Here is a 22226-nt window from a genome sequence, read left to right on the forward strand (position 1 = left end):
TCTTAGGGCTAGGGATTTTGAGCATTTCTTCATGTGCTTGTTAGCCATCTGAATGTCGTCTTCGGTGAAGTGCCTGCTCATATCCTGTGCCCATTTTTCTATTGGATTATTTACCTTTATATTGTTGTGGTGCTCAAGTATTTCATAAATTCTGGATATAAGTCCCTTATCTGATATGTTATTACTGAATACTTTTTTCCCCGTCAGTGGCTTCCCTTTTTACCCTGTAATAACATCTAATCTTATATCCCTAACCATATATATGTCTAATATGTAATCGTATATGTCTTTTAAACAGTTCTCTCCCTCATCTAACAACCACTTTTGTATCTGCATGTAACTGTGATCTGTAAAGTTGGTTTGGTTTTGTTTGTTGAATGTTATGTTTGAGATGAACGTTTAAACAGTCGGTATTGGTACCTGGGCCCCACTAGGGGTGTGGGGGGTGTAGACTACTTTCTTCTTAGCCTTTGGTTTCTTCTCTTTTGTTCTGGACAAGTAGAGACCAGTAGTTGGATAATTGCTGTCAAGCTTTTCTGCAGACAAGTGTTCACCATTTGGAACTACAGAACCTACATTTTGTGAACTGTTCTATGCCATATGACGGAATTGCTTCATAAGATTACTCCTAAACCCTGAAACGTAAAAAGCTGCTCTTGAATTGAGTGCCATATGGCTGCTGCTAACTTATGGTGATCCTGTGTACAGTCCAGTGAAACACCACATTTACTTGAACTTTCCTCTTGTTCATTAAAGGTGTTTTCCTAAGCTTGAAATCTTTAGGGACTTACTACTCTTCCTGATAATATAACCAAAGTATGTAAGTTGAAGTCTCACCATCCTTAAGTCAAAGTCCAAGGAACATTCTGATTGGCTTTGTTCCAAAACATTTCTTCGTTCTTTTGGCAATCATTGTATAGTCTATATTCATAGCTGCCACGATTCAGAGGTACCAGTTTTGTTTTAGTCTTCCTTACTCATGACTCAACTTTCACAAGCCTGTAAGGTAATTGGAAAATACCATGACGTGGGTTAGGTGCACCTTAATTTTCAAAATGAATACATTGTTAAGTTCTGTGGAGTTGAGTACAAGTCATAGTAACCGTATTAACAGATTTGAACCCTGTCCTGTGCCATCGGCGTCATCTGACACACTTGAGCCCATTGCTGCAGTCTGTGTCCATCTTGTTGAGGATCTTCCTCTCTTTCACTGACCCTCCACCTTTCCAAGTATAATGACCCTCTGTAAGGAGTAGCTTCTGCTAGCAACATGCTAGAAGTATGTGAGATCATACATTTAAGTTTGGCCCTCCTTTCCTTCAGGGAGCACTGTGGTTTCACTTTCTCCAAGGTTTATCTATTTGTTCTTTGAGCAATCCATGGGATATTTGGCATTCTTCTCCTGTTATTCATTGTTCAGCTCTCAGAAGCATAGCAGGTGATTGGAAAGGCTATGGCTTCAATCAAGAATACCGTAGCCTTTACTGACATTATTGCTCTCTCACACTTTGGTCAGATCCCTGCCAGCCACCTTCCCCAGTCCTCTATGTCTTCTGACCTCCTGACTGCTGGTGCCAAGGGTGTTGATGTGGATCCAAACAAGATGAAATCATTGCAGCTTCAGTCTTTTCTCTCCAGTCTGTCGCAATGTTGCCTATTGGCCCAGTCATGAGAATTTCTGTTTTCTTGCTGTTGAGATATAATCCACATTGAAGGCAGCAGTCTTTGATTCTCTGCCGCAGTCGCCTCCAGTCCTCCTCCTTTTGAGCAAGCATCTGCATGATGCAGGTTGTTGAGTCTTTTTGCTGATCCTGATGGCACATTCTACTTCATAAAGTCCAGCTTCCCGAATTAATTTGCTCAGCTTACAGATTGACTAGATGTGCACATCTTTCCTGATTCCAAGCCATGGCTTGGGTTAGGTGCTCCTTGGTTTTCAAAGTTAGTATGTTAGATGATAAATTCTGTGCAGGGGGTGGAGGAATCATGCAGTGTAGAGAAAATGGAAGATTTTTAATATTTTGGGAAGGCCTGATCAAAATGAATATTTGTATAATTTAGTGAACTGGGGAGTGCATTTTGAGCACAGGGAACATCACGTGGCACAATGTCAGAGCCTATCTGGAATAGTCTCAAAGCAAGTAAGCAAAGAAATGGTAGCAAATGGAGTCAGAGTGGTAAATAGGGACAGGAGTGAATAGAAACAGGTCATGGAGGAACTACCAAAGATTGTAGCTTTTACTCTGAGGTGGAAAGTTGGTATCTTCTTTGAGCTCAAGTCTGAAATGATCTGACCTAGATTGAAAGGATCACTGACAGTTGTGGGCAGAAATAAGGACATGAGTAATATTCAGTTTAGAAAGATGGTGGTTTGGGTCAGGGTAGGGATATTAGAGTTTATGGAAGGTAATATTAGATTCTAGATTTATTTGGATTGCTGTCCAAAAAAAAAACTTGCTGCTACTCGAGTCTCTGTAAGAGAGGGGAGATACTTGGTTTTGAACTAGTCTGAAGTAAGGAAAGGCAAAAAGGTAAGAATTCTGTTTCTATTATTTGGTGGATATTGAAACATTGTTCTGTTTGAGTCTAGCCTCTTGGTGGTGTTTTTTTTTTGTTTTTTTTTTTTTTTAGTGTTACACATACATTAAAGATATCAATCATGCCAATTTATATAATCATGTTTTCTTTGATCTTGGTCTTTGGTTCATGGCCAAGTGCCTATCTTACTTTGCTTGTCAGATTCTCATTTTTCCCTTCTCTAATTCAGATCTTTTTTAGCATAATTTCGTACCAGTTAGATGTTCACAGAGCAGACCTCTTAATTGCCCAGTCACTTCTGGATTACTTACTTAACCAAAGTAAATGTTTCTTTTTTAAAAAAAAAAAAGTTTCTTTAATAAACATTCATACCTTCATTTTTCATCTCAGGCATAGCTAGTATGATGGAGCTCAGTAAGTGGCTAATAGTAAATATTTTAAGGATGTAGCATCTAATTAAACAAAAACATTTTCACTAATATTTCCTTGTCCTTTTATTTAGAAGATAATCTGCTACCTGCTAGTCGTGCTCTGCTGGGTCACTTGGAACTAAGCCCAAGTCCTTGATCCCATGGTTCCTTTAGAGGTTACATCTGATTGGTTCTTGACTTTCATATTCTTACGCCTCTCCCTGTCCACTTTTTTGTATTAAGATATTTATCTCTGTAGATGTCTAAAAGTAATTTATTAAAATAAAACAAAAAAGACTATCCCTAACATTTCTCCTGACTGTTCTTGTTGTTGTTATGTGCCGTCGAGTCGCCTGCGACTCATAGCGACCCTATGTACAACAGCCCTGAACTCCGCTCTGTCCTGTGCCATTCGCACTGTCTCTGACACTCCCATCCCAATTGTCCCAGTCACTGAATCAGTCCACCTCATAGAGGGCCTTCCTCTCCTGCGCTGTCCCTCCACCCACCCAAGCATGATGTCCCTCTCTAAGGACCGGTCTCTCCTCACAACATGTCCAAAGTATGTTAGACGGAGCCTCCAGATTTCTTGGCACAACTTGGTGAGCACGTCCATGGCAGCATCTGTCCCTGTTCGCAAGGAAAATGCCTTTAGAGAATGATAATGGCTCTTGGTTTTGCATATGTACTTTTCACTATATTGAGGAAATTCCCTTCTAGTGTAATTTTGCTAAGTGTCTTGTTCGGGAAAGGATTCTGGATTTTATCAAATGCCTTCTCTGCATCAATAGCTAAGATCATATCGTTCTTCTTATTTGCTTTGTTAAGCTGGTGAATTCAGCTTCTTGGATAATTTGCTCAGCATACAGATTGAAGAGGTAGGAAGAGAGAATACAACCCTGATGCACTCCCTTCTCAATTTTAAATTATGCCCCTGCTTTGTTCACACCACAGCCTCCCATTCTTTTGGGATTCCCATTCTTCTCAACTTGTTATGATCCACATAGTCAAATGCCTTTGGATAGTCAGTAAATCACAAATAGACATTATTCTGATATTCCTTACTTTCAGCCAGGATCCATCTGACATCACCAGTGATATCCCTGGTGCCAGGACCTCTTCTAAATCCTGTTTAAAACTTCAAGCATTTATGAGTTTTATGAAGTATACATGAGATTCTGTGACCCAGCTTCAGACAAGTGATGCAGTCTAAAGTGTGAACTCTGGTGTATGAGTTCTGTCTCATATCATTTCAGTGGATTAGAAATACAGTTTAAGTGAATCAAATGTACAGTTTGGGCATAACTTTGAGCTTTGAATCAAAGCTCAAAGATTGTTGGTTTATCTTGCCTTTGAAAGTAATAAATTTAAAGTTCTGGCTGTTAATTGAAACTAGTTTTTATGTACTTGTCGAGGCCTAAGAAATCTAAAAGCAAATAAAGCTAGCTTAGAAAATTATGTTCTTTGAGTTTTAGAACGTGTGTGGGGAATGCTTAGCTCATATTTGTATTAGTCTTGGTGTAAAGACGCACAGATTTGGAAATGTGTCTGGATTTCATGCTCTTTATAATTTTTTTTTAAATATATGTGGCATTCATCTTCTTGGGGATCTCTTGTGGAGTATTCCAGAATTTTGCCGCTAACCCGAAGATAGGCTGTCTCCCATCCAATCCAAGCTTCTATGTTGCAAGGTCTACCTTGAGAGGGTTTTTTGACTTGTCGATGATTGTTGATGTGTACAATGGAAATTTTATCAAATACTTTTCTGAAGCCTAGCAAATATTTTAAGACTTTTTCATTTGATGGACGTCTTTCAGTTACATTTCACATAAATAAACTTCAGAGAAAGTCAGATCAGTAGGACCATTCTCACAGCATTCCTTCCACTCCAGTGGTTATCTGCAAAGACTGAGTAATAATAGGCATAGATCAGTGGTGATTAATTTTATATAAGACACAGTGTATGACAATGATCGTATGAAACGTGAATAGAAAAAATTTTGTAAAAGTAGTATGAATTGCCCGAGAAACGTAAATTTTGCAACATTATGTTTATAAGATTTATCTTTATAGCTGTATTTTAATTTTCCTTGCATTCTGAGTGAATCTTCCACAATATGTTTTGTTTATTTTACTTTTGTTATACTACCAGAATAGGAGGGCTTCTCATGTTGCTTTGTGCCATTTAATTGGAACTGACCGATGCATGACCCTCCATACTGCCCATCTTTAATCTTGCAGAGATTTTTAGTTCAAATCTCTTGGTGGATTTTAGTCTTTGTCTTTGGGATTGCAGTGCAGCTTCTTATCATTAGACCAACAGGAGCTCTCTTATCCATCCCTGAGTGAACACAAATAAAAATAAAACCCACTGCTATGGAGTCGGTTATGACTCATAATAACTGCCCATCAGGTTTCCAAGACCTATAAATCTTACAGGGTGCAGCTGTTCAACTTTCTGTCTTTACAGAAGCTGACCATCACATCTTTCTCTTGCTCAATACTCCTGTTCCTTCCTACTCCTATCCCTCTTGATCATGGTTGAGTCAGAACGGACATACAGCTGGCCTCTCAGTGGGTTTCTGAGTTTGTAAGAGCAAACGAGATTTTACCCATTTTTCTTCTTTGGAGCAGCTTTTGGACTTGAACGAGAGGTCCCCACACCTTTGAGTTGGCAGTGCAACTCACTGCTTACCACTGGTCGGCCAGAGCTCTCTCCCTATGTAGTTGTTGTTACATGCTGAGTAGGTTCCAACACATAGCAGGGCTACCATTGGGTTTTACAGAGCCAGTAAATCTCATGGGAGGAGACTATCCATCTTTCTTCCAGAGAGCAGCTGGTAGATTCAAACTACATGCCTTTGGGTTGGCATTTCACCTCCTTACCAGTAGGTCACCAGAGCTTCCCATGCAGTAGTAGGTTGAAAACCCAAGTTTGGGAGATAATAGAATGAGGTAAATACTTGCTGTAAAAAGAGAAAGAAAAAAAATAGCTGTAATGCTTCAGCTGAATTCTTATTGTTAGCAGAACTCCTCTGTGCCTTTTACAGGTTCTGTTGGGCTTGCCTCGTACTGATAAGATTGAATTCCTCCTCCTCTGTCTAGAGGAAGGAATGTGCCACTTTCTGTTTCTCTATTGAGTACATTCTGATAGCAGACTTTCATTGGATTTTCAAAGCTGTAAATCACTGATGAGGGACATTGTCCATCTTTCTTACTTGAAGTTTCTGGTGGATTCAAACTGATGATGACCTTTGAGTGAGCAGCGTGGCATGCAGTGCACTAGGCCACCAGAGCTCCTTGTTACTACTAGGTGGTTGTAGTTAGATGCTGTTGAGCTGAGTACAACTCATAACGACGCTTTGAACAACAGATTTTAATCCTTTGCCATCCTCACTATCTGAGACATTTGAGCCCGTTGCCACAGTCACGGTGTCAGTTCATCTCAGTAGGGATTTTTCTTTCTTTGGCGATCCTCCACCCTTCCAAGTGTGATGTCCTTTTCTAAGGAATAACCTCTCCTGGCAATATGTTCAAAGTATGCCTCCAAAGAGCACTCCAGGTGCACCTTTTCTGAGGCATACCTGTTCACTCGTTTGACAGTCCTTTGGATATTCATTACTTTTCTCTGGCACCATAATTTAAAGATGTCAGTTCTTTTATCATCTTTAGTCATCATCCAGCCCTCAGATGCATTCAGGCCATGAAAAGACCATGGCCTGAATCAGGCGCACCTTAGCCTTCAAATGGTGATATCACTGCTCTTCAGTATTTTGGAGAGATCCCAGACAGACATGCCCAAAGCAGTGCGTCGTCTTATCTTCCTCCTGCTAGATCCAAGTACGATGAAATCATTAACGTTGCGCACACTTTTAAATTGACTACTGTGCTTAGAAACATTTTTTTTCTTCCATTTGCGGCAAAGTGTTAACTGTTTCAATACTTTAACCATGTATAATGTTACCCACTGGCCCATTTGTAAGGACCTTTGTCAGCTTGGTGTTAAGATGCCAATCCATATTGAAGGCTTAGTCTTTAATCTTCTTCAACAAGCACTTTCACTTTCAGCAAACAAGGTTGTGTGATCTACAGAGTGTAGGTTGTGGATGAGTCTTGCTTCAATTCTGATGCCATATTTTTCTTCATAGAGTTGATTTCATGAATGATTTGCCCAGCATACAAATTGAATAAGTATGGAAAAAGGATACACCTCCGATGCACACCCTTCCCAATTCCTAGCCATACAGTGTTTTCCTTGTTCTGTTTGGATAACAGCTTCTTGGCTATGATATTGGTTTCACATGAGCCCAATTAAGTGTTCTGAGATTCCCGTTCTTCTCAATGTTAGCCATAGTTTGTTATGATCCACAGTCAAATGCCTTTACATAGTCAGTAAAACACAGATAGACGTTCTTCTGCTTTTCAGCCAGGACCCATCTGACATCAACAGTGATATCCCTGATACCACCGCTTCTTCTAAATCCAGCTGAACGTCTGACAGAACCCTCTCTTATGTACTGTTCCAGTTATTTTTGGATGATCCTCAGCAGTACTTTGCTTGTATATGTTATTAATTATACTGTTTGATAATTTCCACATTCTGTTAGCTAGATCACAGAATGGGAACAAATACGGATCTCCTCCAGTCAGCTGTCCTCCAAATTTCCTAGCGTAGACTGGTGAACCCATCCAGGGTTGTATCTCTTCGTTGGAAAATGTTAATCTGTATCCCATCTATTCCTAGAGATCAGCAAGTGACAAGTCTGAAGTTCTTTACATTTGTTCCATCTTATATGGACCAGAAGTTCTTTTTTTCTAAAAACTGCTAAATTAACCAGCATTGCTCTTTTTGAGTTGGCTTTATTTTCTTGAAGATGTGTTCTTTTTCCCAAACCTCAGTAAAGCTCTGAATAGTATTTCTATATAAGATCATGGTCTTTTCAGTCACTTGCTATGCTGCTTGCTGAGAGCTGGACAGTGAATAAGGATGATTTAAGAGTCCATACCTTTGAACTGTGGTGTTGGAGAAGAATATTGAATATCCCATGGACTGCCAAGAGAACAAATAGATATGTCTTGGAAAAGATGGAGCCAGCATGTTTTTTGAAGGCAAGGATGAAGAATCTTCCTCTCACATACTTAGACTCTGTTGCTAGGAGAGGATATTTATTGGAGAGGGATGCGGAAAGAGAAGATGACCCGCAACCAGGTGGATTAACAGTGACTGCAGCAATGGGTTCAGGTGTGTCAGGGTTTGTGAGGACAGCACAGGATAGGACAAGTTTCAGATCTGTTGTTCATAAGATCCCTATACTCGACAACACCTAACAACAACAGATTCTTTTGGTCTTAACTGTTTTGGAACAGATCTTAATTTTGGTGATGATAAAGCCCAGGTCTTAAGATGCTCTCAGAATATGACCTCCTACTGCTAACTGAAAGCACCTCTATTTCATGAAACTTCTTTTTTAAAGATTTCATGTTTTAATTTTCTCAAATATGCACACATTATTCCATTTTTTAAAAAAACTTATTTTTGTATGTGTGTACTGTCAAATCGGATCTGACTGGTACAGGAGGAGATTGCCCCTCCTTCTCCAGCAGAGCATCTGGTGGATTACATTATTCCTTTAAATTATTAGTATATTACTAATGTTTACCAAGACTTCAAAAGCTCAATATTGGTCATATTTCCACTTGATAAATGGTGAAACAATAATTTACGTATTTAGAATCATATAAAGTAAGTAAAAGTCAAGAGTTGGCTTGAACCTTTTGTTTTCATACAGCTTTTATACTGCACAATGAAGGGGGGGGTGTTGTGTGAGAGAGACAGACAGACAGACTTGTATATGACTCAGTAATGACAAGATTTTTCTCTTACTGTTGTAACACCCTTGATCCTGGAAATGTGATGTGGAAATAGTAATTGTTCTGCGATGGTTTCAGTTTTACTGTATTCTTTTGGTTTTATAAAACTATCTAAAAAAAAAAACATCTAAATGACTTGGAGATTTTAGAACCTGGGATGTCTCTGGCTTTCTCGCATGTTTTGAACTGGCACTCATCCTTTCATCACATACTTTATTAACCAGTTAAATGTAACGCTGGGTGATTTTTTTTTTCAGTCATTTTACGTTGTTTCTTAACAGGTTATGTTGGCATAAAAGGAAAGAACAAAATAGATGATGGAAATGAGAATTAAAAGTGGATTCACTTCCATTTCTGGCATACTTATTATTGCCTAAATTCTAAAAGTTATGCATTAAGGATAGAAAATGTCCTACAGCATTATTCTCATTGTCACTTGTAATGGAACTACAACTTAGACTAGAACATAGCTTTTGACAGCCCTAGTCAGGTGTTCGATGTGTTTCAGTTCCTTGTATTGAGTGTTTCTTTTCATTAACTCGCTTAGCTTTTGCTGTAATTGATCTCTGCACAAAAGGAAATGTTCACCACTGATATCTTTTCTTCTGCTGTCTGTGGCAATGATGTTGTATTGAAGAAACGATCTGTTAAGTACAGAGCTTGAATATTTGTAGCCTCTTATTGACTGCCTAAAAGTTGACAGTAAGGAATATGCTATTCCAAGTTCTTATTTTCATTTTCTGTGTTAGTAAAATTTTGGTTTTATCTCTTTTAACTAAATCGTGTCAGCCCATCTTATGGTACGATAGAGAAAAAGGGACTTCAGTGACACTCTTGAGGATTCTGTATTTGTTAATTTATAGTAAGGTTGAAGGAGTCTTCATCCTCATACTGAAAAGAGATTAAGTCTTCCATAAAAGTTCCTATATTGACCTGTTTATAATTTTTAAATGAAACATGTTCATTAATAAAGTTATTTCTTTTTTGTTTTGACACGGCTTTTAAGTGCAGACTTGAACTTTCAGTGGATGGAAAGGTGCTTTGCACTGTGGTTAAGAGGTCCTTACAGAAATCAGTTTTAGGGTGATTTTTTTTTCTCTTGGAATTTTAATATATTCTTGGATCCAGAAAAATATTCCAACTTCTGAATATTCATTTTTCTGTGCTGCTGAGTTGATTCTGACTTGTTGTTGTTGTTGTTGTTGTTATGTGCCGTCGAGTCGCCGATTCTGACTTAGGAAACTTTTTATCACTTGCTGTACATCTGAGAGCTGGGCAATGAAATAAGGATAACAGAATTGATGCATTTGAATTGTAGTTTGGGAGAAGAGTACTGAATATCCCATGAACTGACTGTCTAGAAATGACATTATTACCCCACTGTAAAAAAAAAACAAACAGCATATAACATCTTGGAAAAAATGAATGCAGCCAGAGGTCTCCTTTGTAGGCAAGGATGGTAAAGTGTTGCTTCACATACTTTGGGCATGTTGTTAGGACAGGTATTCCTTGAGGACATCCCGTTTGGAAAGGTGGAGGTTGAGCAAAGAAAGGAACCCTCCATGAGATGGATTAACACAGTGACTGCAGCAATGGGCTCCATTATGTCAGAAATTATGAGAATGGCACAGGATAGGACAGGGTTCAGATCGGTTGTTCATTATGAGTTGTACTCACAGCACCTAACAGTAACAGCATAAAACATAGTAGAGCCGTCCTGTAGGATTTTCTTCAAGGCTGTAATCTTTTGGGAAACAGTGCGAGCGTCTAGTAAGTTCTCTAACATTTAAGTTAGCATCTGAGCCATTAATCATGCAGGGCTTCTATATGCTGATCCTGTTGAAACAAGCAAACTACATTAAACTGATAATTGTGCAAGAACATAGCTAATGAGTATTTAAATAGAACATATAAAGCAACTTTGTCAATATACAGGTTTTTGGTTTTTGGTTTTTGTTGTTTTTTGTTTGTAGATAAAAACAAAATTTTTAATTACTACCCTTTTGGACAGTAACCATAGTTTATGTAGGCAAGCATTTTTGTTAAAAAAACATTATAATATATATAGCAAAATAATAGAAGGCAGCAGATAACTTTTAAAATCAGTTATTTTACTAATGATTAGTACAGAGTAAGCAACAGGAGAAAAGTAGAATGAATTCTGCCAAAAACGAGTTTTAACAGATACACTAGTCAGATAACAGGTGAAGGGGAAGTACTTCTAAATATTTTAGAATTTATTTTTCAAATTCAAGGAATTAGCTCTTATCCAGATCTTTTTTCCCATTATGGTTGACTATTAGAAATTATCATTATATTTAAAGTATCATTGACTATTAGAAATTGTCATTATATTTAAAGTATCATTGTGCAACAATAATCCTGTTTGGTTGATGGATTTTTTCCAGCAACACACAGTTAATACTGAGTCAGTTCCATGTCATAGCAGCCCCATGTGTGGCAAAATAAAATTCATCATAGGGTTTTCAGTGGCCAGCTTTTTCCAGTAAACCATCACTACACCTTTTTTCACCAAGGTGCATGTGGTTAGCCTTGAACCTATAATATTTGGTTAGTCATTGAGCACATTAATTATTTGTACTGCCCATAGCCTCAGTGTTCTTCTTAGAGCTTTGGTTGGCAGTGGCAAAATCTGTAGGCAGTTGTGCTGCTGGATCCAAAGCAGAGCCTCTCTGGCAGTTTGAATCCACCAGCTTCTCTGCAGAAGAACGATGAGCAGTCTCTTCTATAGAATCAGAAACCTGTTGGAGGGTCAGCTGTGAGTCACTTTGAACTCGATGGCTATTAATGTCTTCTGTGATTTTAAGATGTAAATTACTGGAGCTAACATCTTCACAGCTCACTGCAGGCTTGTTAATAAGATAGCTCTCATTTTCTACCCATATTGCTCAACAACATAGAGCTGCATTGGCCTAGTGGACAGAAAGTTATGGTACCAAGCCCAAGGTGGGTGATTTCAATATGCAGCTCCCAGGCCTGGTTTAAATTGTTTTTTCTTTTGTCATTCTTATAAGTGGTACAGCACTGGTGTGTCCATTTGCTGTACAGAGGTAACTCATGGTTGCTGTGATGCTAAACACTGTGACACTGATATGCCAAATGTGATAATGGTTCCCATGGTGGACACTATTTGGTGGGGCTTCCCAATTAAAACAAGCTTGGAAGCAGGAGTGGCATCCACTTCTGAAATGACTTGCCTCCGGAAACTCTATGAACAGGGCTGAGGTCTTTCATTCATAGGGTCGCGACTCAACGGCACTTAACAATAACAACAACCCATATTGCTGGCATTTTGAACACAGGATGCTTATTGGACACTCTTAGGGTGGGGTTTTCCATTTTTCATTACAGATACTGAGGTGTGCAGTGTTGTGGAATAACAACATGTGGTAACTTTCTGTAGAAATCCCTTCTAGTTCCAGTCATATGACAAATATATTTGTAGATTAAAGCCTGTTCATAAGTTAGGGATTTGTATTCCCTTTGGTACTGCCTTTCTCTAATTGGTTCATTAACCAATCACCAGAAGTTTTATCTAGAGACTTGGTTTTATATAGGTATTTCAAATAATAAATTTCTAACACATTAATTTAGAATTTAGAAACGCTTTAGTAAAACATTGTTCATTATTACTAGAGAATAAAGGCAGTTCTTAATATTTTAATTGTATTTTCATTTTCTCAAATTGTCAAACTAAAATGTTTTTAGGGTATGTGTTTTGACTTTAAGGAAGAAGGGGGTTAGAAATCCAAGATGACTCTCAATTCAGAGATAGCAAGTAGTTTTCATCCTTCCTGCCAATTTAGAGTCCTGGAACACAATCTGGAGAAGGCTGAGCTAAGATCATGACCATTGCGGAGGAACTACCAGGATTCTTGGTCTAGCAAGAGTGACTAAGGAGAAGGAAGTGTTGTTAGTGATGGAAATCACTTTTCTTTTGCTTGGCTTTCCATCGTTAGAGTTAGGCAATGCCAGTTGTTAAAACAAGTGAATAAACTAAAATGAGTGTAACTGTTCATTTTATTGGTCATTTTTGGATTTTCAGTTACTATCTTTTCTAATATTTTCTTCTCTTTAAACTGTATTAGGAACTCTAGTAGCACTAAATTAAGGCATTTAGCTGCCAACTGAAAGATCTGCCAGCAATTTTAACCCACCAAAGAAAGATAAAGCATTTTGCTTCTACAAAGATGAATAGCCTTGGAAGCTGTCTGCCATGCAGGATCGCTGAGATTTGGATCTGCTTAATGTCATTAAGTTTATACTGGGTTGCTTCCTTGGAGATTGGGCAATTGAAAAGAAGCCTATCCGATGAAAGGAAGATTCTGATTAGAGGGCCATATTTAACAAAAAGTAATATAGTTAACTCATGTTAAAAGTTAAGGAAGATAGAGGAGTAGAGAAGTCATAATTGATTGCAAACTGATTGTAGTAGTAGCTTTAGGAGTAATAGAAATCTGTAGAACTCAGATTTTGTCGAATAGGAAGATGGATGAGAGATAATAAAGTAGGGAATAGGATGTAAGTAGCTTTGCCTCTTTTTCTTTTTTTTAAAAAAGGCTATTTTTATATTCACAGCATTATACTTAACCTTTAAAAAAAAAAAAACAACCAAACTACATATGGAAGGCTTCATGAATTTGCATGTCATCCTTGCTAATCTTCTCAGTATCATTCAAATATTATCAACCTCCCGCCCCTGCCCCCAGTATAGGCACTGCCTAAGCAAATTTTTTTAATTGGGAAAAACATATTGGGGGTACAAGGAGGTGAGAGTTGGGGGCAGAAGGGTGAGGATGGGCCAGGATGCAGTTGCAGAGCTGCACAGTTTGGTCGGTAGGGGGAGCAGGTGAAGGAGATGATGAGGGTCCAGTGAGGATCAGATGCTACAGAGGAATGACAAGCATTTTCCAATAGTAATTAAACCAACTGTCTTATTGATTTGGGAATCAGATGCCGACTCTCTGGCTTCTTCATACTGAACAGGGGTGTAGATGTAAAGGGGGGAAGGGAGGACGCTTTATCACCTTACTGGTGGTCTTGGGTTAAAGCTGCTTGCCTTCTTGCTCTGTTAGAAGATATTTTCCTGTCATTTGCTCCCCTCTGGACTGCAAAGTGTTTTCCCAGGTGGGTCCAGTGGGGATGGCTGGTTGAACCCAGAGGCTTCTTCCTCCTTTGCTTCCTTAGCTGTCAGTTGTATTTCCTTTTTGTCACTGGCACTGGGTTCAGGGTCAATTCTGGAGTAAAACTCAGTGTTTAAGAGAAAGAATCTTTTTATCATGTATCATTGTTTCTAAATAAAGGAAAACTTTGATCAATACATTATCACTGTGGTTGAGTTACCCTGTAGTTAGATGGGTGTTTGCTTTTAGCATAAAGAGGCATATTCTTTTATTAACTAATTAATTAACTATATTTCCTGTGTGGTTGAACAATGGTAAACTTCACTTTGGTAAAATGTATGGATGTCATGATTGAAAGTGGAGTTAAAGTGACTTTTTTTTTTTTAATAATTTTGTGGTAAAGTATGCAATATTTATTTTGTTTATAAAATAAAATAGACACCAAATACTCCTGTGCCATTTAAGAAAAAGTTAAAATGTTACAAAGTTCTATTAGACCTTTTAAGATAACCAAATACTAATTGTATTTACAGCTCACATCCAGCCTTCTCAGACTTAATGAAGACATCCTAATCCTAAATTTGTTGTGCTACTGTTCTAGTAGGCTTAATACTTACCTGATTTGTAGTAATCCCTTTATTATTTAGTTTATGTTCATCTTTACTGGATTTTTTTTCATCTGGCATATCTTAATACTTAGGTGGTATTAAATAGTTACTACTAGAGAAAAGTTCATTCATTAAAGAAATAGTAGTATTAGAGAATGACTTAGCAGAATTTGAACATAACTTATATTTTAGCTATTGTAGATTCTGCTACCTTCTACCACCTCATATAAATATGCACGTTACGGGCTTAGAAGCACAATTTAACAATGGGGTGTGCACATTTTCCACCGATCCGAATACTTTTTAAATACTCTTCAAAAGTGTCAGTGCCACATCATCAGTACTGTATGAGTTGGTATCTTCCTTCTTTTACCAACAGTTGCTCTTATCAGACAGATATTTTTCAAATCTTAAATAACACCTTAATGTTTTTAAAAAGTGTTACTTTATGAACTAAATTATGATGAAAGCTGGCATATTTTACAGGTTTATTGATGGATTGGGTTTTTCTAATGTTTCCTCATTTGCTCATTTCTGTTAGGTTGTCATCTTATAATTTTACAATTTGTGTTATATTAATAAGAATTCTGTTTTTAACAGATCTCTCCTTCCAATCTATAGTTTTACTTTTATTATTAGATCTATTATTGTATGGTGCTATTTCCATGTTTATTCTTTTATTATATAATCTTGGGTTTTGTTACCATTATGAAATAATGCCCTATTTTAAAAAAATATATTACTTTCTGGTTTTCTTGTTGACATATACATATTTGGGTTTCATATTTTGATCTTTATTAAGTACTCTTGTTGAAGTTTTGACTAGCTGTAATAATGTATCCTCTTAGATAATCATATTTCTTCTATATGTCTCATTTTAGAGTGTAAATAATTCTGTCTTCTAAGACATTAAACCAGTTTCAGAGAAATTATTTGTCACAGGATCTGAATACAGAAAGATCCTTTTCTTTAGTTATTTGTTAGGCAGTATCTGACCGTGGAGGCTTTCATCAGAGAGAGAGAGTATGTGAGTGTGTGTCCTTTAACATATTATCTTGGGTCATTCTTCACACTAATCTCTATAATAAACATATTTGGTAGTTTCATACCCCTGCTTCTCATTTTTTATGGATGTTACTGCTACTCTGGGATTTCACTCAGTCTATTTCCTTTTAGGAGGCGCAGGTCGGAATGGAAATGGGCTGCAGACCGAGCAGCCATTGTTAGCCGCTGGAACTGGCTTCAGGCTCATGTCTCTGACTTGGAATACCGAATTCGGCAGCAAACGGATATTTACAAACAGATTCGTGCTAATAAGGTAAGGAATAAATGTCTGGTATTTCCCAACCGACTGGAGAACTACCACTATCCTCATCTCCTGTTTTCTCATTCCCCCTACTGCCTTTCAGTGATAGTTATCTGTGTCAAGGAAATAGTTTGTTTGGCGTATGATTATGCTTTGTGCAGTGCAGAGAACAAAATACAGTGTTAATTGTACATGCATTTAGAACTCACCAGTTTGGGTATCTGTACTCAAAGGAAGCATTTTAAAAAATTTTATAAAGTCAGTCATTTGCTAGCTCCCTCTTATTTGTTACATTTATAGACAAGTGGTGATGACTATTGCAGATTTCTCTTTTCTTTCTTTTTTCCAGGTAGTATAATTTTGCCCTGCAGAAGATTTTTCTTTTTCTTTTATTCACCTGCAGAGTACTGATTGTTACTGTACAGTATTTCTCTTTGAAAACAATACAGTGCAGTTTTTCTTTTTAAACATCTTCTTGGGGGAAAAAAGATCTAAAAAAGAAATCTGATGATGATTCATTTGGGTTTAAGTCAGAAATATGCATGGAAAGTAAATCTGTCCAACAAATATGTACCAGGCATTGTTATATTTGGTGTAGTTATATTACTAAACAAAAATCCTAGTTGTGTGGAGTTTATTATTTTTTTGGGTGAGGTAAGGGCCTCTGCTCCAAAAAAATGTTGTCAAAGCACTTTTACCCATTTTTCCTTTGCATTATCCAATCTTGAGGAAAATGCTGTGCTTTGAATGGAGTTCATTAAATTAGTATAACGAATATTAAAGGGTGACAAGCTGATGAGAACAAAGTGATTAGAGATTTTAGTCTGAAAACATAGTTTACCTCAAACCTAATGCAGTATTACAGCATATAAGAATAGAACATAAGGAAATGCATACAAACCTTAAATCCCAATTACCTTTTAAAAATAGTTATTCTAACGAAATACTGTTATTTTACCAATTTTCTGTCTGTATTATTCCATTATATGCATGTACCACTTTTGTTTATTGATTTATCTCTTGGGGGACAGTTGCATTATTTTATCCCTTTTAGCTGTTATGGATAATACTTCGTGAAACATAGGTTTGAAAGTATCTGAGTTAATGCTTTGAGTATAGATACATAGTCACGTTGGATGATAAATAGAGTTAGAGATAAAAGTTTCTTGTATTTGAATCATTTAACACGTTGCTACACACTTTTAAATTGAAGGCTGTGCTTAGAAACACATTTTGCCATCATTTGCGGCAATGTGTTAAGTATTTTTTTCTGAAGCTTGCTTTAAAAAATTATTTCATGTCTCAAATCTCCAGAAGTGTTCTGTAGAGCATGTTATAATTGAGGGCAGCATTCAGATGGCTTCCTTTTTTTTTTTTTTTTAATTAATAGGGGTAGGCTTGGAAACACATTTAATCCTGACTTCTTTAATAATTGGACACACATTGCTTGACCATATAATCAATATAAATATTAGTGAAGAGATTCTCAGACTCTGAATTTAAAAAAAAAAAACAACAAAAAAAACAGCTCATTGCTGACACTTCAGAACTGACCCCTAGCTGACCCGCTGGAGGATTTTCAGAAGCTGTAAACCACATGGGAGAACCTTACCGATCTATGTCCCATGGAACAGCTGGTGGATTTGAATCTCGTACTTTTGGATGGTGGTGCAACTCTTTACCCACTAGTCTACCAGAACTCCCTTTTTTGAGGAGATGGTAACTCTTTACTATGTGATGCTTTTGAAATCAAGGAGTGCAGCTGTGTTCATTCAAGAAAAGGTTCAAGGATTAAGAGCTATTGAAATGGCAAAGAGAATTGAGGAAAGAAAATTTCTTAAAAGTGCATGACCAAAATAAAGAAAGTCTGAATGAGAATAATGGCTTTGGAGATGGAGATAAAATGAATTTAAGTGCACATTTATTTGTTGACATAATATCTGATATTCTGCAATAGAGAACGAATACCTGAGGGAAGAGACAAGACTTGAGGATTTCTAGTTACAGAGATTGAAAATATCATCTTCAGATTTCCTCTATTATCTCCTCAACCACTTTGTCAAAATTACTTCCCTGTATATGCATACCTTATAAAAAAGTTAGCTAGAACAAGTGAGACTAAAAATTAAAGCTGTGGAGTGCGGGCGCCGCCAGCACAGCGGGGACCGCGTGTGTGGAGGCGGCGGCGGCCGTGCAGACCCGGGGGCCGATCGCCGGCGCCGTCCGTGCGGAGCGCGACCTCGGCGCCCTACGCCAGGCTCCGGGCTGCGCGCCCCGGCCCGGGCAGCGCGTACGCTGGACGCCCTCAGAGCTGTCCAAGGTGTCTGGCAGGAGAAAAGAAGGCTTCCACCGTGCTTTCTTCCCCCTGGGGGAAGGGGCCACTTCTGACCATGTCTCCCATGGCTGCAGCTGAACCCGGTGGGGACCAGCACCACAGGAACACAGGGAAGTTCATTTTCTTCCTCTTCATCTCTGGTGCCACCATGCTGTGTGTGGGAGTCCTGCTGTCCATCTTTGGATTCCAGGCCTGCCAACACGAAACCCTCACCAGCTGCAGCACGGTGCTGAAGATTGCCGGGCCCTCGTGTGCTGTGGTGGGGCTGGGGGCCATAATCCTGGCCCGGTCCCGGGCCCAGATCCAGCTCCTGGAGGAGCGGCGGAGAGGTAGCCTGGCGGACCCCGACCAGGCCTTCCTCTGTGGAGAGAGCCGCCAGTTTGCTCAGTGCCTCATCTTTGGGTTTCTCTTCCTGACCAGCGGCCTGCTGATCAGCATACTGGGCATCTGGCTCCCTGGATGTGGCTCAAACTGGACGCAGGAGCTGCTGAATGAGTCAGACGCTGCTGACACGGATCCCCAGCTGTGTGGATTCCTGACTCTACAGATCATGGGGCCCTTGGTTGTGCTCGTGGGGCTGTGTTTCTTTGTGGTCGCCCACGTTAAGAAAAAAAACATCTTGCGCATGGGACAGGATGCCACGGAAAGTGAAGAGAGACAGACGCAGAGCACGGAGCCAGTCCCGGTCACTGTAGGTGATGCGGTGATCATATTTCCGCCGCCTCCACCACCTTACTTTCCTGAGGCTTCAGCATCCGTGGGAACACGAAGTCGTGGGGCCAATGGTGTGCTTTCCAGAGAGAATCCACCTCCGTACTACAGTATTTTTAATTATGGGACCCCAGCCCCTGAAGGCCAAGGTGCCACCTCTCGGAGAGGAAGCGACTCCATCTTTACCATTTCTGGGACTAACTCAGCCTCTGAGATCCCGCTCGCTCCACACCTGCCTTCTGAGCTTCCTCCTCGGTATGAAGAAAAGGAACCAGGCGCTGTGACCGCCTCCCGGCCTCCACCTTCTGAGCCTTCCCCTCCCTGAACTATGGACTCCTGTTCAGTTTTATATATAATTGATCACTATTTTATTTAACACCTTTTTAATAAAAAAAATAAAATGCAAAAAAAAAAAAATTAAAGCTGTACACCTAAGAGTGCAGAAAATTTTGCTTTTCTTGGCACTTCCTTACAAGGAAATGTGAAGTGAGATTTGTAAAGTGTGAGCTAGAATGGTGACTAAGAATGGCTTGGAGGTAGATAGATAAAATTCTGTTCTAAGGAGAAAAACACAGTACTTGGACAACTCTTGTGTGTGTGACTTTAGATTTCTGTATGTACATCATTTAAAACTCATTTGTTGGTTGATCTATTTCATATATATGCATATGTTTGTATCATTTTCTTTTTCAATTATAAAATTGCTACTTTTCATATAATTTAATTTTTAATATAAGATGAAATATTCATGTGACAGTAAGAAAATAGAAATATTTCTGTTAAACTGGAATTTGCTATCAGTTGTAAAATACATTCTGATTCAAGAGATAAGGGAAAAATGCTGTGTTAGACTGGTGAAATACTTTGAGTCATTCTTAGCCAACTTGAGAAAGTGTAAAAGATCATCTCCATTACTCCAAACAAACCCCCAAATTCAAAGGGGGATTTTGGGAGGGGAGGTGCTGTCCACTGTGCTTTTTCTATGAGTATAAATAATTTGCTTGAACAGAATCATATTAATGTAAGTATAACTTAAGATATTTTTTTCTTCATATGCACGGAGGCCTGGAAGAGCATTATTTTTATTGGTTGAATTTTGTTTATATTTCTTTCTTACTGGTTATTTAAATTATGCTTTATTAAAATTATAAAACATTCATTCTAAGCATCTTTATCTGTGTCGGAGGGCAAGGATACTTTTTCATCCTAGATGCATATTTTTGCAGTCTTTTTGGCAGTTTGTTGTTCTATACCATTGAGTCAGAGCTGACTCATAGCTGGCCATCTAGCAGGTTTTCAGAGGCAATAAATCGCGTCGGAGAAGATTGCCAATCTTTCTCTCAGAGAACAGCTCGTAATTTTAACTGGGTACCTTTGTGTTAGCAATACAGTTTCTTTTTTTATTGTGATTTTAAATAAAGTGTACAGAAAAATTAGATTTTCATTCATTCATTTATGCATATTTTCCTCCCTACACCCTCTCTCAGTTCATTTTTTCCCCCAAAAAACCCTTTCATTGTTGCATAATCATCCCCCACAACCCCCAAACAGTGCAGTTTCTTACCACTAAGTCTTAACATACTGTAGGTGACTCTGAGAAGAATGGGAATCCCAGAACACTGGATCGTGCTAATGCGAAACCTATTCTTGGACCAAGAGGCAGTCGTCAGAACAGAGCAGGGAAACACTGCATGGTTCAAAATTGGAAAGGGCATATGGTATCTTGCTCCATGCCCTTTCAACCTGTATGCAGAACAGATTATCCAGGAGGCTGGGCTCTATGAGGAGAAATGTGGGGTGAAGATTGGTGGAAAATCTACCAACAATCTAATCTGCCTTATGCAGATGACACAACCCTGCTTGCTGAAACTGAAGAGGACCTGAAGTGCTTGCTGCAGAGGGTCAAGTAGAGCCTTCAATATGTATTGAGGCTCAATGTCAAGAAGGCACCTCCAGACGAATTGGCAGCATCAGGATGGATGGTGAAGAGATTGAGATTGTTCACAGCATTAGCTCACTTGGTTCCACGGTCAACACTCTTGGCACCAGTAGCCAGGAAATTAAAAGACATACTGCAATGGGAAAGTCGGCTGTTAGGGACCTCTCCAGGGTACTGAAGAGCAGTGGTGTCTCTCTGGAGATTAGGGTGTGTCTGATACAGGATATGGTCTTTGCAATCACTTGCATTGGAGAGTTGGACAATGACCAAAGAGGATAGAAGGAGAATTGATGCCTTTGAGCTATGGTGCTGGAGAAGAGTATTGAGGGTACCATGGACTGCTAGGAAAACAAACAGATTCATCCTTTTTTTTAAAATTTTTTTAAATTTTATTATTTTTGTGTGCGTGTACCGTCAAATCAGATCTGACTGGTACAGGAGGAGATTGTCCCTCCTTCCCCGGCAGAGCATCTGGTGGATTTGAACTGTTCGCCTCTGGAATTGTAGTTGCAGCTCCTTGCCACTAGGCCACCAGAGCTCTCCTAGATTCATCCTTGAGAGGGTTATACCGGGCTGCTCCTTGGAGGTGAGGTTTCTGAGGCTTTGTCTAATATACTTTGGATATGTAAGGAGGGACCGGTCCTTAGAGAGGGACATCATGCTTGGGAGGGTGGAGGGACAGCACAGGAGACAAAGGCCCTCTATGAGGTGGATTGATTCAATGACTGGGGTAATCGGGATGGGTGTGTCGGAGACAGTGCGATTGGCACAGGACAGAGCAGAGTTTAGGGATGTTGTACATCGGTTCGCTATGAGTCGCAAGTCATTTAATCTTTCTGGGCCCAAGTTTCTTTTAAAGCTTTATAAAATAAGACATTCAAGATAAGATAGTTCTGTTCCTAAACTTGTCTTTAGATTGAATTTGTACTTAAGTTACAAGTTGAATATAGTTTGCATCTAAAGTTAGTCAAATGTTTGTCTTAGTATATAGTATACAGCCATTCCCTGACTATACATGAATTCTAGTCCTGAGTTTAAGTCAAATTTGTATGTCATCTGTGGTTTAGAACTAATGTCAATTAGTTAAATGTTTATCCTAGTATATCATACAGTATACCTTTCTATGGATTTAAAAAAAACACACTAAAGAACTACTCCAATTATAATAAAACATCTTTATCATAATAGTAAGAATTTGGTATGTTCTACAAAGTAGAATCCGTTTGTTATGAACCATTTTAAGGTCATAGTATATATTAACAAAAGACTCTACCAGGTCATTTAGTACTGCAGGTTCCTGTTCTTAAAAGGAATGCCTTTAATCTCTCCCCATTGAGAACGATGTTGGCTCTTGGCTTTTCATA

The 22226-nt window shown here is 38.7% G+C and overlaps 2 protein-coding genes across 2 annotated transcripts in view; both read left to right on the forward strand.

Annotated features, from left to right (window-relative positions):
• KANSL1 (KAT8 regulatory NSL complex subunit 1) overlaps positions 1–22226 on the forward strand; it is a 192140-nt gene that overhangs the window by 130719 nt on the left and 39195 nt on the right. Inside the window, exon 3 of the mRNA XM_006897809.1 lies at positions 15748–15889. Coding sequence (XP_006897871.1) covers positions 15748–15889 — 142 coding nt within the window. The remainder of the gene's footprint in view (positions 1–15747; positions 15890–22226) is intronic.
• On the forward strand, positions 18268–19248 carry LOC102852572 (transmembrane protein 171-like). The gene has a single exon (XM_006897867.1). The coding sequence runs from the start codon at positions 18268–18270 to the stop codon at positions 19246–19248; it is 981 nt and encodes a 326-aa protein (XP_006897929.1).

The sequence above is a fragment of the Elephantulus edwardii genome, unplaced genomic scaffold, assembly GCF_000299155.1.
Source record: "Elephantulus edwardii isolate Elephantulus edwardi_28Jun2011 unplaced genomic scaffold, EleEdw1.0 scaffold00216, whole genome shotgun sequence".
In the NCBI taxonomy this organism is placed as follows: domain Eukaryota; kingdom Metazoa; phylum Chordata; class Mammalia; order Macroscelidea; family Macroscelididae; genus Elephantulus; species Elephantulus edwardii.

What these genes read in the sequence shown, in the direction of transcription:
- LOC102852572 (XM_006897867.1), top strand. Translation starts at nt 18,268, where the DNA reads ATGTCTCCCATGGCTGCAGCTGAACCCGGTGGGGACCAGCACCACAGG.